Raw genomic sequence first — 16,108 nt, forward strand, 5'->3', positions numbered from 1 at the left:
CACTTGTAATGCTGATGGCAAGACACACATGGTGTCAGAATAAGCCAAAGGAAAATGGTTTTGGCAGAATGAAAAGATCCCAAGTCTAGTTTATAGAAAGGATTCCTTTATTAACCTTTGGTTGAGAATATGCTTATATATTTCCAGAAAACTCCTCCAAGCCCATGTGGATTCCTGCAACAATGGACCCAAGAGACTACTCCAGCCACAGATGGCGGAGGCCCCAAGCAACACGCTGAGGAGACAGAGGAGAAACAGTCCAGAGATGGGGGCTAGTGAAGACGCCTTGCCATGCTGGGAGTCAGCAGCTGTGCATCGCTGCAGGTTGCCCAGGACAAGCCAAAGAAGGTCGGACCTGCATTGCCGTTGCTCACATTTATCCACCATCGAGAACTAGAATATCATTGCTGTCATGTCACAGGGGACAGTGATTGGGAAGGGAACCCATAAAAACTATTAGACAGTGGTTGGGAAGGGAACCCATAAAAACTGTTGGACAGTGATTAGAAAGGGGACTCAAAGAACTGTTGGTCCAGAAAGGAGCTTACTGCAAACTAGTTTCTTTGATGCCTGGCTGCAGTTTAAAAGGACATGAAAGAACTCAATCCTTTATATTGAATCTAAAAATCTTAACTGCAAATGGCATACATTCTTGTTAAATTTATTAAATCAAAAAGGGTGATATGCTGGAGGATAAGTCCAGTGGGTCATAATAAATGCGAGAAGTCCTCAAAAGGTAGGTGTAAGGTACAAGGAAAAATAAAACCTGTGTTCTATTAAGGAACAGAATATTACCATTTCAACTAAAGATTATCTATGCTGTGTAACACTTTTCCAAATTTGCTCTTTATCTTTCAGTTGTTCATTACATTTTACGTGTTTTTGAACTTTATACAATGCTGGCATGTTATATGTAATCTGTGGCTCCTTTTTCACCCCCACTCAACATTACAGAGATAATTCAACCATTTTCTTTTTCACACATCTTAACCATACTCAGTCTATCCATGATCTTGGTGTAGTTGTCCATTGTTTACCTCTATCAAAAACTTTATATATTTTTTCTTCATAAAATCTTGCATTCCTAGACACCTAACCTTTTTTGTTGTTGTTGTTCTTGTCAAAGGTTCCTAATCCTACCTCTCCTGCCCAATTTCGCTCCAGTGCCTACCAGTACTAAGGGATAGAAAAAGCTGATTGAACTATGCTCGGTAACTTGCTAACTCTCCGCGTTCCAAATTCCTCCGACTAATTTCTGACTATCGCCGCACCCGTAGGTCCCAACGCATGGTATCCCTCTCACGGGGCCGAAGGCGGCCCGACTGGGCTGGAGGCGGAGCCAGTGCGTGCTGACGTCAGGGGCGCGCAGTCCCTGGAGGCCGGAGGGGGCGGGGCTATCGGGGAACTGCAGTCGAGGAGCGGCGGCTCGAGCCGGGGCCATGGCGAAGCTACTGAGCTGCGTCCTCGGCCCCCGGCTCTACAAAATCTACCGCGAAAGGGACTCTGAAAGGGCGCCGTCCAGCGTCCCTGAGACTCCAGCTTCAGTCACTGCCCCCCCTCCCAGCTCCTGGGTGAGTCGCGTTCTCCCCCCGTGGAGACATGGTACGGCCCGCGCCCCTTTGCGGCCTCGCTCCGCAGAAGCGCCCATTATGGGAAATAGGGGGAGCCTGCTTGTCAAGTCAGTTGTGCGCGCAGTCTGCTTGGTGCTTCCGGGTTAAAGTCGCGCCTGTGGACTGGCCACCTCTGAGCGCTGTTTGCCGTCGCTCCCTCCTTCTCCCTGCCTTTTCTCTCGCGGCCCCGCCCGGGCCGCCGAGGTTCCTGCCCGTCCCAGTTGACTCCAAAGTCCTGGGGTAGACGCTGCGCGGACTCGGGCGCTGGATGGCTTTGCCCCCAAACTCTCGATTTCTTCTTACTCAGTGCCCCTGGGTGTTTTATCTTCCCTGTAGTACGCTTTGAATGTTAACATGACTTGTTCAACATATCCCCTGTCGGCTGCCCTCCACCGCCCCCCAGCCTACTCTGGAGACCCTGGGGTCATTGCACTCATGGAAGCTGTGCCCTGAGTTCTCTTCTTTTTTATCGCAAATTATGTTTCCGGTCTCCTATAACTGCCCACTCCAGCCACATTTCCTTTCGTTGATCAGCCTGCTTATTTCAGATGCTCTTCTTTCCCTCTTACAGTTGTCATGATGTCTGTTCCTTTCTTCCCTAACCCCACTCTCCCCATAGGCACACGTCCACAGCCCATTTGAAACTGGGTCTTGAGCCAGGCTGGTGTGGACCTATGAGCCAGGAGGTCATGGTTAGATTCCGGTCAGGGCACATGCCCGGGTTTCGGGCTGGATCCCCAGTGTGGGGAGTGCAGGAAGCGAACGATCAATGATTCTGTCTCATCATTGAAGTTTTTTTCTCTCTCTCCCCCTTCCTTCCTCTCTGAAGTCAATAAAAACAAACAAACAAACAAACAAACAAACTGGGTTTCGAAAAGCGAGCCAAAATCGTCCAATGCTGCTTGCTTTCACTTTTGCTTCTAGGTCCAGCCCCCCGTGTTTGTTCTCATGGGCTGGGGTGGGAAATCAGGTTCAGAGCATGGCTGGGAAGGGGGTTTCTTTGGGCGCCTAGGAGGGACAGTTTTGAAGGCTAAAACCAGAGAACACACATTAGGGCTTCCAAAAGGGAAGGGGAAGGACTTGTCAATGGGCAGGATCCTTAACGTGGGCATCTGTTTTGGCAGGATTCGTACTATCAGCCCCGGGCCCTGGAGAAACATGCCGACAGCATCCTGGCACTGGTATGTCTACCCTGGCACCTGGGACGACTGCATCTTTTCAGCCCCAATGGCCCTCCTGACCTTTCTCCTCCCCAGCCTGGGAGAGGAGTGCCCCTGGGGTAGGGTATGCTCCAGGCTCTGCAGCTTACCTCTCCAACACACACAGACACACTAGCAAGCGCGTGCTTACTTGGCACTCCCCTTTGACTGTGCCCGCTTTCTCTGGGGGCAGCCTGAGCTGTGAGGAAAATTTGTTTGCTCTTGGAACCATCTGCAGGTGCTGAGTCCTGCAGTCCCCAGTGACCTGTCCTCCTGGCAACTAACCTCTTTGGCTGCAGGGACAGCTGTTCTCTCTGGCAGGGTTCCTATGGTGATGTTTGTGCATCTCTTGGGGGCCAGGCTGTCCTGAGCAGGAATGGATGAAAAGACTTGATTAACTTGAGTAGAAAGAGAGCCTTGCCTTTAAATGTGATGGATTATGTCTAGAGATGATAACAGGGAGAAAGTAGAACTTGTACTAACTTTTACCAGCCTGTTATGCTCTGACACATTGCCTTCAACAAATACTGAGCACCTACTGTGTGCATGAGGTCATGCACAGGATAGGTACTTCACATCATATCCCTCAGGTTATCCACTTTGCTCAGAGCCTAGCCCTGGAAACGGCAGGGGAGTATATGCTTGTGTGTGTGTGTGTGTGTGTGTGTGTGTGTGTGTGTGTGTGTGTGTGTGTATGTATTGATTGCTTGTCCCTGTCTCTCTGCTGCAGGCTTCAGTCTTCTGGTCCATCTCTTATTACTCCTCTCCCTTCGCCTTCTTCTACTTATACAGGAAAGGTCAGTGTGGTTTCAAAGGTGGTGGGACAGGAAATGGGCAGGTTGTTGGCAGATGAACCGACCCCCTAAAGAAGAAAGGGGACCTGCAAGGATGGCTTGGCTTCCGTCTTCTCTCAGGCATCTTCCCCTCAGAGGCATGGCTGCCCCAGTGAGGGAGTGTGGGGCTGGAGGTTGGGGGGGGACTGGGAAGAGGATCTGAGGGGCAGTGGGGAAAGCTTCTCACATGGTTTCTCTCCCCTCCCAGGTTACCTGAGTCTGTCCAAAGTGGTACCGCTCTCTCACTATGCTGGGACATTGCTACTACTGCTGGCAGGTGTGGCCTGCCTCCGAGGTAGGTGGAGAGAGAGCCTGGTTGGTATCTATTCGTCATTGGTGAATATTTATACAGCAGCTTCTGCAATTTTGTGTTGGGCCCTGAGGGAGAATAATTGGGAATGGTCAAGGCGTGATCTTTTCCTTAAAGGGCTTGAGTCCTAAATATGAAAAAATAATTATCAGAAAAGTTTGCTATTAGCTAGAAAAGATGCATATACCATACAACAATTCCACATATATTCACATCTATGTTTGTAATAATGCTAAACTGAAAACAGCTCTCCAGCCACAAATAGTAGGGTGGGTAGATGCATTAGGGAGTATAGTCCTATAGCAACAAACTGAAGCAATGCTGATGAACGGACGCAGCTACACTCAGCAATGCAGATGAAGCTAATGCGTGTAATGCTGAAGGACAGGAGCTGACTGCCAAGTAATGTATGCAGTATGCTTCCATTTATGTGAAGTTCAAAAGGGAAGTGTATGTAAGTGGAAAACCATGGGCATTGTTATTTTAAAAAATATGTATTTTTTTAATGGGTATATTTTTATTGATTTCAGAGAGGAAGGGAAAGGGAGAGAGAGAGAAACAATGATGAGAGAGAATTGTAGATCACAGTCTTCAGACTGAGAGAATGAGCATTTTTTAAAAATTTAATTTCATTAATTTATTTTTTCCATTACCATTTATGCCCCCTATACCCTCTTCCACCTTCACCCTATCTTGTTTTAATTTTATTTATTTTCAATTTTAGGGAAAAATAAATACAAAAAGTTCAGAGAATAAAATATCAAAAATAAGTAAAAAGCTTGTTTTGTGACATTGCTGCAGGTCCTTCTCAGTGAGACACTGGGGCGTTCCATAGGGCTGGTGCCCCCAGGGCCTCTTCCCCAGTCCTGTGCTCCTCTTTCCCCACAGGAACCACTGTGGTCTGGTGTGTTTCTTTCCTGCATTTTAAATCCTCACCGAGGATATGTTTTTATTGATATTAGAGAGAGAGGAAGGGGAGAGGAACACTGACTTGTTGTTCCACGTATGTCTGCATTCATTAGTTGATTCTTGTATGTGCCCTGACCAGGAATCGAACCTACAGCCTGGGTGTGTCAGGACGGTGCTCTGACCTGCTCAGTACCCAGCCAGGGCTGCACTGACATTTTTGTCCTGCAGCTTGCTTCGTTCTCAGCATTGCTGGGTGCTCTACCCCTGATGACACATCGCGTTCTAGTTCATTCTAGTTTTACTTTCTTTGTAGCACTTACCCTTCTCTGAAATTTTCTTGTTGACTGTTTTTTGTCCTTCTCCAGCCCCACCCTGCCCCCAACCAAAGTGGCAGCTCGCTGAGGCCCGGGCTCTTGCATCTCATTTACTACTGTCTTTCCCATGTCAGAGCAGGGCCTGGCACGTGTCACCTGTTGGGTCATTGGAAGGAGAGATGTCAGGATTTGAGGCTCCTTGACAGGGAAGGGAGAGTGGATGCGATCACTGAGGGGTTGGGTAAAGAGCAGAGGGAGCTCAGCATTGAGAATGGCTCTTGGTTCAGAGAGGGAGGTAGCATGGCAACCAGGGAGGAGCAGTCCAGGAATTGGAAGGAGGCAAGAATGGATACAGGGAGTGGAGGAGGAAGGCAGCTCGAGGGACAGGGAGAGTGCTGAGGGCCCAGTGAGGGCCTGGAGGATGCAGGAAGGGGACTTGGGCCCAGTGAGGAAGTAACTGTGGGGCAGGAGCTGTGAGGCAGATGGCAGGGAGCGAGACTGTGCAGAAAGAGAGTGGCAGGCGTTGGCAGTGGGAGAGGAACCCCATTGTTAGCAGGGCTGAGATTGAGGGTGTGTTGCCTCTTCAGGCTGGGAGAATGCACACTCAGGGTGGGCGGTCAACAGTCTGGGAAGAAACAAACTGAGGCAGCGACGGGGATGTGCTTGGCCAGTGCTGGCTGTGCAGGAGGGTCGGCTCGCCCTCTCATTTCTTCAGATCTGGGACCCTTTCCTCTCATTTCTCCTCTGGTGCCTTCTGCTTGCCCGTCTCTTGTTCTCTTCCTGAAACCTGCTTATCTTGCTTCCCTCACCAGGCATCGGCCGCTGGACCAACCCCCAGTACCGGCAGTTCATCACCATCCTGGAGGCCACACATAGGAACCAGTCTGCGGAGAACAAGGTGAGGGAGGCCAGGGCGTGCCAAGCAGGTGCCGCTTCTGCCAGGGAGGGTGTGTCCACTGCCCAGGGACCTGTCACTTCTCCTCTCTGCAGGTGAACCGTCTGCCAGGAACTTTTCCTTCCTCCCCCCACAATGGAGTATTCTGCCAGAACAGTCTTCCTCCCCTCCCCTTCCCCCGCCACCTGCAAGAGTTGCCTAGATGTAGAAACATTGACGGGGTTTTCTCTGTCACAGAGCTCAGTCAGTATATGTTTCGTTGCTGTGTACATTGAGCACTGTGCTAGTTTTGTTTGGGGATGGGACAAGATGGACAGGGATGTCCACTCTTGTGCCCAGGGCACAGTGTGGCGCCAGGAGGGGAAGCCAGGGCGCACAGGGTCCGGAGCGGTGCCTGTCAGCCAGGCTGGAGTGTGATTACCCTTGAGAAGGGCGCGGGGACCCTGTGAAGCTCTTTCCTGCTACAGGGCTTTCTGGGGCCAAAGGCCGTGGCATCGCCGTTGCTGCACACCACAATTTGCCGTGCCCTGCACTCATGTGATTGGCATGTGCGCTTTCTAATCCTCACAAGAACCGCATGAGGGGCCTCACCACCCTCATTCACACATCGGAGGAAATAGGCAGAGGACAGTGACCCTGGCTGAGCCCTGCGCTGAGGAATGGCTGGGTCTGAATTCAAATCCACCTGAGCAAAGCCTGCCTGAACTGTGCTTTTCTTTGTTTTGCCCTTTATATTTTTGTACAAAATTTCTATTGCTCTCTCTGAGTCAAGTTATTTTTGAAGATGTCGAAAATTTCTCTGACAGAAAATAAGAAACAACTCTTAACATAAAGTAGAGCACTGGGATCTCGGGGCAGGGAGGGACGAGTGTAAGACAGATCCCGCTCCCCAGACAGCATGTGACTCACCCGGGGAGGCAAGACCCACCTGCCGCCTGCAGGTGGGAGGGGAGGGAGGTGGCCCTGAGGGGGGCAGGCAGAGGGCTTCTTTCAGGAGGCGCCCTTTCCCCTCTCAGAGGGGCCACTCTGGACATGACTTCCCTCCTCCCCTCTCACCCTAGTTTGGGGCAGTCTGATCCACTGGGGATTTCTGAGCCTCCAAGACAGCAGCAGGAAGGACCCAGGTGGGGGAGGGAGCAGGACTGGCCATAGCGCCCCCCTACCTCAGAAACACCCACACCTGCGGCCACCCTCCTGGGGCCCGGCGGCCTTGGGTGTTGATGAAGCACAGTTAGGCTCCGTTTTGGGAAGCGGGCAGATGGACAGGCTGGTTCCCCACAGGACCCCCCTCTGGATTGCCCCGGCCATCTGAACCAGGAGGGGTTGGCCTCTGCAGCCTCCCAGGCTGCCTGAGGGCCAGGCCCCAGCGGGACGAGGGTGGGTAGGTGGGCCTCCCTCCACTTCTCAAGACCCTCGGAGGCCCAGCTCCTTCTCTCCCCACTCCACAGAGGCAGCTGGCCAGCTACAACTTTGACTTCAGGAGCTGGCCAGTGGACTTCCACTGGGAGGAGCCCAGCAGCCGGTGAGCCGCAGCTCTTCCCTCCGTCCCTGCTCGCCCCTCCATCCCTGCAGCCAAGGCCTGCCTCCAGCACCCTCTCCTTTTAGACCCACCGTTCCTCGGACCTCAGAGGCCCAGCTTGCTGCTCCTGACCCCACCCTCCCCTCATCTTTCCATTTCTCAGGAAGGAGTCCCGAGGGGGCCCTTCCCGCCGGGGCGTGGCCCTGCTCCGCCCAGAGCCCCTGCACCGGGGAACAGCAGACACCCTCCTCAACCGTGTCAAGAAGCTGCCTTGTCAGATCACCAGGTGGGAAGCAGCAGGGAGGAGAGGCCCGCAGGGTGGGAGGGTGGAGGGGGGTTGGGGGTAGGGTGGGAGGGCAGGGTTCTGGAACTGGGTGCTCCATTGTAAGACAGCTGTCATCTGATGGGGAGTGCTGCGTGCTTTGTATTATATGTGGCAAAGTCGTGTTTATCCATGTTCATGTGTGAAGGAAAGAGGCTCCTGGTGGTGAGGGAGAGCTGGGGGAGTAACACTTCTGTCTGACACGAAAGCTCTTTTTGGTTAATCCTCACCCGTGGGTACTTTTTTCATTGATTTTTAGAGAGGGTGGGTGGGTAGAAGGGGAGAGAGAGAGAGAGAGAGACTTCAAATTTTGCCTCCCCCCCCCACACACCTACCGACTGGGGCCAGGGATTGAACTGCAACCCAGGTACGTGCCCTTAACCAGGAATTGAACCTGCGATTCTTTTTTCTTTTTAAAAAAATATATTTTATTGATTTTTTACAGAGAGGAAGGGAGAGGGATAGAGAGTTAGAAACATCGATGAGAGAGAAACATCGATCAGCTGCCTCCTGCACACCCCCTAATGGGGATGTGCCTGCAACCAAGGTACATGCCCTTGGCTGGAATCGAACCTGGGACCCCTCAGTCCTCAGGCCAACGCTCTATCCACTGAGCCAAACCAGTTAGGGTGAACCTGCGATTCTTGGGTGCATGGACCAACGCTCTAACCACTTAGCCACATTGGCCAGGGCCACGAAAGCTCTTTTGATGAGTCCTAGAGGGAGGTGGGGAAGGGACACAGAGCCCTGGCTGTGTCCTGGCTCCTGGCATCCACCTGAGCAAGCTAGTTTGTGCATCCGTGCGTAACCCGCCTCACAGGGTTGGTGCCATCATGTAGGGTGACGGTGAAGGGCATCGAGCTTGCGGGGACCTGAGAACATGAGGTAGAGCCCAAGGAAATGCAGCAGTGGGCACTGACCATGCTGGAGTAACAAGTGGGGCTTCTGGTGATGGCACCAGAAGGCAAGTTCCAGACCAGGGGTGGGCGGACGTGGTGGCTGGGTGCTGCCAGTGCTGACTGTCAGAGTGGCGAGCCAAAGTTGGGGTTCTCAGGGGGATGCTGGAAGGGGTCATGCAGTGTTATTCTGGGGACACACCCTACTCGGGGTGAACTGGAAGTGGCTAATTGTCCTTGTCAGGAGCAGCACGTACCACATCTTACATGTCTAGATTAGCACGTTTGTTCAGTAAGTTTATTTATTTTATTTATTTATTTTTTAAATATATTTTATTGATTTACAGAAAGGAAGGAAGAGGGATAGAGAGTTAGAAACATCGATGAGAGAGGAACATCGATCAGCTGCCTCCTGCATACCTCCTACTGGGGATGTGCCAGCAACCAAGGTACATGCCCTTGACTGGAATCGAACCCGGGACCCTTGAGTCCGCAGGCCGACGCTCTATCCACTGAGCCAAACTGGCTAGGGCTGTTCAGTAAGTTTATGATGCCCTACTCTGTGCCAGGCTCTGGCACCTCCTATGGGCAGATATCAGGCATATCAAAGTGAGCAAAACAGCCCTCGCCAGTTTTGCTCAGTGGGTAGAGCGTTGGCCTGCGGACTGAAGGGTCCCTGGTTTGATTCCTGTCAAGGGCACATGCCCGGGTTGCGGGCTCGATCCCCAGTAGAAGCCAATCAATGATTCTCATCACTGATATTTCTATCTCTGTCTCCCTCCTCCTTCCCCTCTGAAATCAATAAAATAATAATAATAATTTTTTTTTAAAAAGTGAGCAAAACAGCCCTAGCCGGTTTGGCTCAGTGGATAGAGCATCAGCCTGCGAACTGAAGGGTCCCAGGTTCGATTCTGGTCAAGGGCACATGCCCGGGTTGTGGGCTCCATCCCCAGTGGGGGACTTGCAAGAGGCAGCCGATCCATGATTCTCTCTCATCATGGATGTTTCTATCTCTCTCTCCCTCTTTCCTCTCTAAAAATCAATAAAAAAATATTTTTTAAAAAAGTGAGCAAGCTCTGACCGGTTTGGCTCAGTGGATAGAGCGTCGGCCTGCGGACTGAAGGGTCCCAGGTTCGATTCCGGTCAAGGGCATGTACCTTGGTTGCGGGCACATCCCCAGTGGGAGGTGTGCAGGAGGCAGCTGGTCGGTGTTTCTCTCTCATCGATGTTTCTAGCTCTGTATTCCTCTCTGTAAAAAATCAATAAAATATATTTAAAAAAAAAAAAAAAAGTGAGCAAAACAGCCAGGTCCCTGCCCGGAAGGAGTTGCAGTCTAGTTGGTGTCTTTCAAACTACCCATCTTGACCCATTAGTGACTCTTGAAATCAATTTAGTGAATCACCGTCATTTTTTTTCAAGTATTATTTATTTTGGGACTTTTATTAAGTTGTATTTATACATGAACAGATTCATCTTTGATAATAACTTTGCTTTTACTTATTACATATAGAAAGTATTATGTATTATCTCATAAAACTTTTAGAATTGTATATACTGGGCTACAATATAAAATGTGTATCTTACAAAGGTTGCAGTAAAAAGAGTTTGAGCCGAAACCGGTTTGGCTCAGTGGATAGAGCGTCGGCCTGCGGACTGAAAGGTCCCGGGTTCGATTCCGGTCAAGGGCATGTACCTTGGTTGCGGGCACATCCCCAGTGGGAGGTGTGCAGGAGGCAGCTGATCGATGTTTCTCTCTCATCGATGTTTCTAGCTCTCTATCTCTCTCCTTTCCTCTCTGTGAAATATCAATAAAATATATTTAAAAAAAAAAAAAAAAAAAAAAAAAAAAAAAAAAGAGTTTGAAAAACACCAGCCTTGTACATATATTTCATTAAGTCCCGGAAGAGGCCAATGAAGCTGTGAGTGTTTGGTCTGGGATAGTCCTGGGCCCCCTTAACTCCATGCTTCCACAGCTACCTGGTGGCCCACACGCTGGGGCGCCGGATGCTATACCCCGGCTCTGTGTACCTGCTCCAGAAGGCCCTCATGCCTGTGCTCCTGCAGGGACAGGCCCGGCTAGTGGAAGAGGTAAGCCCCCTGCCCCTGCCCCCACAGCTCTCCCTGCTGAAGGATGTGGCCTCCTGCCCTTAACTTGGCTTTGCAACTCCCCACTCAGTGTGATGGGCGCCGGGCAAAGCTGCTGGCCTGTGATGGCAACGAGATTGACACCATGTTTGTGGACCGACGGGGGACAGCTGAGCCCCAGGGACAGAAACTGGTGAGCGGGAGCAGGAGCGGGGCCCAGAGCTAGAGTGTGGGGCGGGCAGTGAGGTCCTGGGGGTCTCAGTGGCACAGCAGCCCTCAGGAAGTGCACCTGCAGGTACCCACCCCCAGCTCTCCCTAAAGACCTGGGAATAGATGAAGGGGAGCTGGCACTCAAAGACCGAAAGACGTCATCACAGTCGTCATGGAGAGGAAAGCACCTACCCTGTGCAACACCTGCAATTTAGTCCAGGGGTGGGCAAACTTTTTGACTCCAGGGCCACAATGGGTTCTTAAACTGGACTGGAGGGCCAGAACAAAAGCATGGATGGAGTGTTTGTGTGAACTAATATAAATTCAAAGTAAAGGAGCAGAGGGGAGAGCAAGAGAACCGGATAGAACAGCCGGATCCGGCCTGCGGGCCGTAGTTTGCCCACGGCTGATTTAGTCCCTACCAACCCGGGAAGAGTGGTCTTTCTATCAGCCCTGACAGATGGACGGGGGCACCGACCGCTTCCCCAGGTCACAGTTGGTTAGTGGGAGAGCCGGGGTTTGCACCCAGGCTCCAAAGCCCCATGAAGCAGTCCTGGAAGGAGCACGAAGCAGTCCATGAAGGAGTCCTGGAAGGAGCCTCCATGAAGCAGTCCTGGAAGGAGCACGAAGCCAGCAGGCTCCAGTCCCAGCTCTGCCCACTGCAGGAGCCACAGAACCCCATCGTCGCGGCTTTGGCCTGGGGCACCTTGGGATTAGTGTATGTGGGGTGTAGACGAGCTCAGAGAGGAGAGGAAAAGTGATTGCCTTACCACACAAAAGACAGAAAAATAGACCCCAAACCTGGGAATGAAAAACCCCAACTCCCATTCCTGAGACGCCGCCTATGCCGCCAAGCACAGATGGGCGCTGTGTGGGGCAGCTGAGCGAGGCAACTAGAAGCGTTCTTCCTGGATGTTCACTCAGCATTTGCTTCGGCTGTGCCTCTCAGCTCCGGGACCTTGTGAGACCAGTGGTTTCTGTTCCCCGTGGAGAGAACAGGACGCGCCTCCCTCTTCCCTGGGAAGCTCCCAAAGCTGCCCTCCCTGACCCCCGGGGGTTCTCGGCCCCTTTGGCCCTTTCCCAGCCTCCTCCCTGCCTTCTTCCGCAGGTGATCTGCTGTGAGGGGAATGCGGGCTTCTATGAGGTGGGCTGCGTCTCCACACCTCTGGAAGGTAGGCCATGGCTCAGCCCTCTTGTCTCTGCCCCTTGGGATGGAACATCCCCATCTTCCCACACAGACATGACTTACCCTGGCCTGGCCGCTTTCTGTGGGTCAAGTCTGAAAGCTTCACTGTGGGAGAGTCCTCCCCCATTTGCTTTGCGCACCTCACATCCCTGCCCTGCTGTGTGCCTAACCTGTCACCCTCCTCACATCACACCTCTCCCTCTGCACCTCGGAACCTTTGGTGGGTGTCACCTCCCCATCCTCGGAAGGCTCAGCGTTATTTGCCCCTGGTGGGGGTGGTTAGGTCTCTGGTGTCCTGCTGCTGGTGGGGGAACTGGGGGTGTAGGCCAGGAGGCCCCAGCACCTCCCCACCTTGTGTTGCAGCTGGGTATTCAGTCCTGGGCTGGAACCATCCAGGCTTTGCTGGGAGTACGGTGAGACCCTCTGCATATTTCTGTGGGGCTCCCACTCACCTGTGACCTGGGTGCCAAGGGCAGGGAGCTGCAGGCCATGGGGAGCCCCTCACAGTAGGGGGTTGCAGGAGGGAAGGCAGTGGACAGAGGGTGGATCTCTGTCCACGCTGGTTTCTGGGGAGAGCTGTGCCCACCCCCCCTTTACTCCTGTTGCAGAGTAGCTGCAGGAAGGGTCCACTCTGGAAGGGTGTGGGCGGCAGGCCGGCTGGCTGGTGGTGCTGACCCACTCTTGCCTTTGCCCTTCCTCCTGCAGGGGGTGCCATTCCCACAGAATGAGGCCAATGCCATGGACGTGGTGGTCCAGTTTGCTGTCCACCGCCTGGGCTTCCAGCCCCAGGACATCATCCTCTATGCCTGGTCCATCGGCGGCTTCACTGGTACCAGCCTCCCTCCTCCCCACACTGTACGCTCAATCAGCTCCCCCTCCCCCAAGGAGAGTGGCCCAGGCGTGGGGTGGAGGCTTAAGGAAGGAGAGGGCTCGGGCTGGTGTGGAAGAAGGTATCCTGTGCACATACATGTCACATTTCCTTCCATACTTACACCCGGTTTTCAAAAGTAGACCTGGGCCTGGGCTGGGAAGATCAGGGAGGCAAAAGCTTCCTGTGGATTGTCTCCAGTGCACTTTCCTCGTCTCTCTCCATCCTCTCCAGACAGTGCCCTGGAGTGACAGGAGGGCCAAGGAGAGCCCTGGGGCTAAGCTAGTAGGGAGGGTGGGGTCAGCCTACAGGGTCAGTGGGAGGAGGCTGGGGTGGTGAGCGGGAGTCCCTCAGTCCTTACCCTTCTTCCCCGTCCTGGTACCAGCCACGTGGGCAGCCATGTCCTACCCAGACATTAGTGCCGTGATCCTGGATGCCTCCTTTGACGATCTGGTGCCCTTGGCCTTGAAAGTCATGCCAGACAGCTGGAGTGAGTACAGCCGCAGGCCTGCCCTTGCAGGAGGGTGGGCTGCCCTGGCACTGTGAGCTGGCGATGGTTCCCTTTTCCATGGCAGGGAGTGGGTGGCCCCATTGTTGAGAAGCAGACTCCCCATTTTCCTTCTCCATGAAGAGCAAAGACCTTTGTGTTGGGCAAGGGCTTTGTCTCTGCTCTCCCTTCACTTTTGTCCCACTCTAGGGGGCCTGGTGACCAGGACCGTGAGGCAGCACCTCAATCTAAACAATGCGGAGCAGCTGTGCAGGTAATGCCTGCCCCCCTGAGTCCCCTCACAGCTCTGCTGGGGGTGCAACCGCTGAAGTTAGTACTGAAGTGCCAAAGTGCAAGTTGGCAAGTGACCACCACCCTAAATCCCTTGAGTGACCCTGCCCCCACCCTAGATGGCCTAACCCAGGTCCCCTGGGACCCTCCACCTTCTTTTTAAAGTTGATTTCAGAGAGGAAGGGAGAGGGAGACATAGAAACATCAATGGTGAGAGAGAATCATCGATCAGCTGCCTCCTACATGTCCCCCCACTGGGGATCGAGCCCGCCACCTGGGCATATGCCTGATGGGAAGTGAACCATGACCTAGTTCATAGGTGGACGCTCAACCACTGAGCCACCCGGCTGGGCTCAGCAGGCCCTGAAATATTCTGACTCACCCCTGGGTGATGGTCCCATGGGCCCTGCTGCAGCAGGGGCTAAAAATACAGCCAGTGCAGGATGAGGTGGCCAGTGCCACCTGCCTCCCTCAGCTCTCCTGCCCCAGCCCCACTGCTCTGTCCCCTGAAGGTACCAGGGCCCTGTACTGCTGATCCGAAGAACCAAGGATGAGATCATCACCACCACGTGAGTCCCTGGGAACCTCTATCTTCCTGGGTCCCAGAGAGCCAGACAGTTGCCCTGCCCACCTCTGCCCACTAGAAACCCAGGTATCCAAACCCTTCCTCCCCTCCAGTGTACATTCTTCTCAACTCCAGGGTTCCTGAGGACATCATGTCCAACCGAGGCAACGACCTCTTGCTGAAGCTCCTGCAGCATCGGTGAGAGCCAGGGGGTGTGTACATATCTGTACATGTGTGCACATATGTGTACATGTGTGTACACCAGCATCAGGAGGAAAGGAAGAAGGCTCAGGGATGAGGAGTGAAGCGAATGGGTCTGACTCCCACCCTGGCACCACTCCTGCAGGTATCCCCATGTGATGGCAGAAGAGGGTCTTCAAGTGGTGAGGCAGTGGCTAGAGGCCTCCTCGCAGCTGGAGGAAGGTGAGAGGGGATCTGGGGAGGCTCTGGCTGGGGCTGGCAAAGCCAGGTGCTGACAGGCCCTCATGTCTCCCTGACTAGCCTCGATTTACAGCCGATGGGAAGTAGAGGAAGACTGGTGCCTGTCTGTCCTCCGCTCCTACCAGGCGGAACACGGGCCAGACTTCCCCTGGAGTGTGGGTAAGGCAGTCCTGGGGCAGGAGAGGGGGTTGGGAAGAGCCCAGGAAGGGGATGGATGCCCAGATGCATGGGCCACGTTTGAGCACCTCCTCTCTGCAGGGGAGGACATGAGTACACGTGGAAGGCAGCAGCTGGCTTTGTTTCTGGTGAGCTAAGGGGAGGGAAGTAAGAAGGGGGTGCCTGAGTGGCCAGGGGGCACATGTGGGGCTTGGGGACAGTTGGAAGTGGCAGCTTTTATCGAGTGGGTAGTGGATTTGGAGGTAGAGGGTGAGGAGATGTCTGGTGGCTACCACTCACTGTAGTGCTGTGCACCACACTTGTCCCGCCTTAGGCCCAGAAACATCTGCACAACTTTGAAGCCACACATTGCACCCCGCTCCCGGTCCAGAACTTCCAGATGCCCTGGCACCTGTAGGGACCAGCCCTCTTTAAAGTCAACACTGGGCCTCATTCTGAAGGATTGGGATGGGAGGAGACCTGAGGAAGGGCCCTCTTATTTGTGATTCTCTGTGTTCATGTTGCTGTTTATAGTTTGTGGAGTCCACCCCCCTTTTCACTGTTCCTCTTGCATGGGTCCCTCATCCATCCTGCAGTACCTAACCTCCCCGGCATACACCTGCATTAAATGAATGGATTTTTCCTAATAATTAATAAAAAGGTATTTTTTCTACTGGCTGGCTAATTGTGTGACTGCCCAAGTATCCAGGAAGCAAGGTGCTGAAGCCTTGAGGGCCGGGCTTTGGGAAATCCCAGCCCATCCAGCCAGTTCAATCCTCTCCATCTCAGCTGCTCCTCAGGCAGTGGGTCCCCAAGCCTCACCCTTCCCTGGTGTGCCTGTAGTCATCACCACTGGGCAGCCCCTGGCCCTGACAGTCTTCCCTGCCTTCACCCACCCCAGGAGCCCAGGTGGCCTCCTTTTGCTTCAACTCACAAGCTTTGTTGTTTACCAAAAGGGCTCTCCAGTGCCTGATTTTACCTACTCAGCTCTTCTACCAACTTCCAGGTCCAA

General features: G+C 53.2%; 1 protein-coding gene across 2 annotated transcripts; it reads left to right on the forward strand.

Annotated features, from left to right (window-relative positions):
- Positions 1-1,326: 1,326 nt before the first annotated feature.
- ABHD16A (abhydrolase domain containing 16A, phospholipase) lies at positions 1,327-15,769 on the forward strand. 2 transcript variants are annotated; one of them, XM_080665408.1, is made up of 20 exons: positions 1,327-1,571; positions 2,735-2,791; positions 3,540-3,606; positions 3,851-3,937; positions 5,988-6,073; positions 7,519-7,592; positions 7,753-7,875; positions 10,781-10,895; positions 10,984-11,085; positions 12,211-12,274; positions 12,652-12,701; positions 12,994-13,117; positions 13,542-13,646; positions 13,854-13,917; positions 14,447-14,503; positions 14,635-14,697; positions 14,846-14,922; positions 15,001-15,099; positions 15,199-15,245; positions 15,431-15,769. In XM_080665408.1, exons 1-20 carry the CDS (start codon positions 1,440-1,442, stop codon positions 15,512-15,514), a joined length of 1,677 nt encoding a protein of 558 aa, XP_080521534.1. In that variant the 5' UTR covers positions 1,327-1,439; the 3' UTR covers positions 15,515-15,769. The 2 variants fall into 2 exon arrangements, with proteins under 2 accessions (XP_080521534.1, XP_080521535.1); XM_080665409.1 differs by lacking the exon at positions 3,540-3,606 and having other exon boundaries at positions 1,378-1,571.
- The last annotated feature ends 339 nt before the right edge of the window (positions 15,770-16,108 follow it).

The sequence above is a fragment of the Plecotus auritus genome (genome assembly GCF_963455305.1).
Source record: "Plecotus auritus genome assembly, chromosome: 4".
Lineage (NCBI taxonomy): Eukaryota > Metazoa > Chordata > Mammalia > Chiroptera > Vespertilionidae > Plecotus > Plecotus auritus.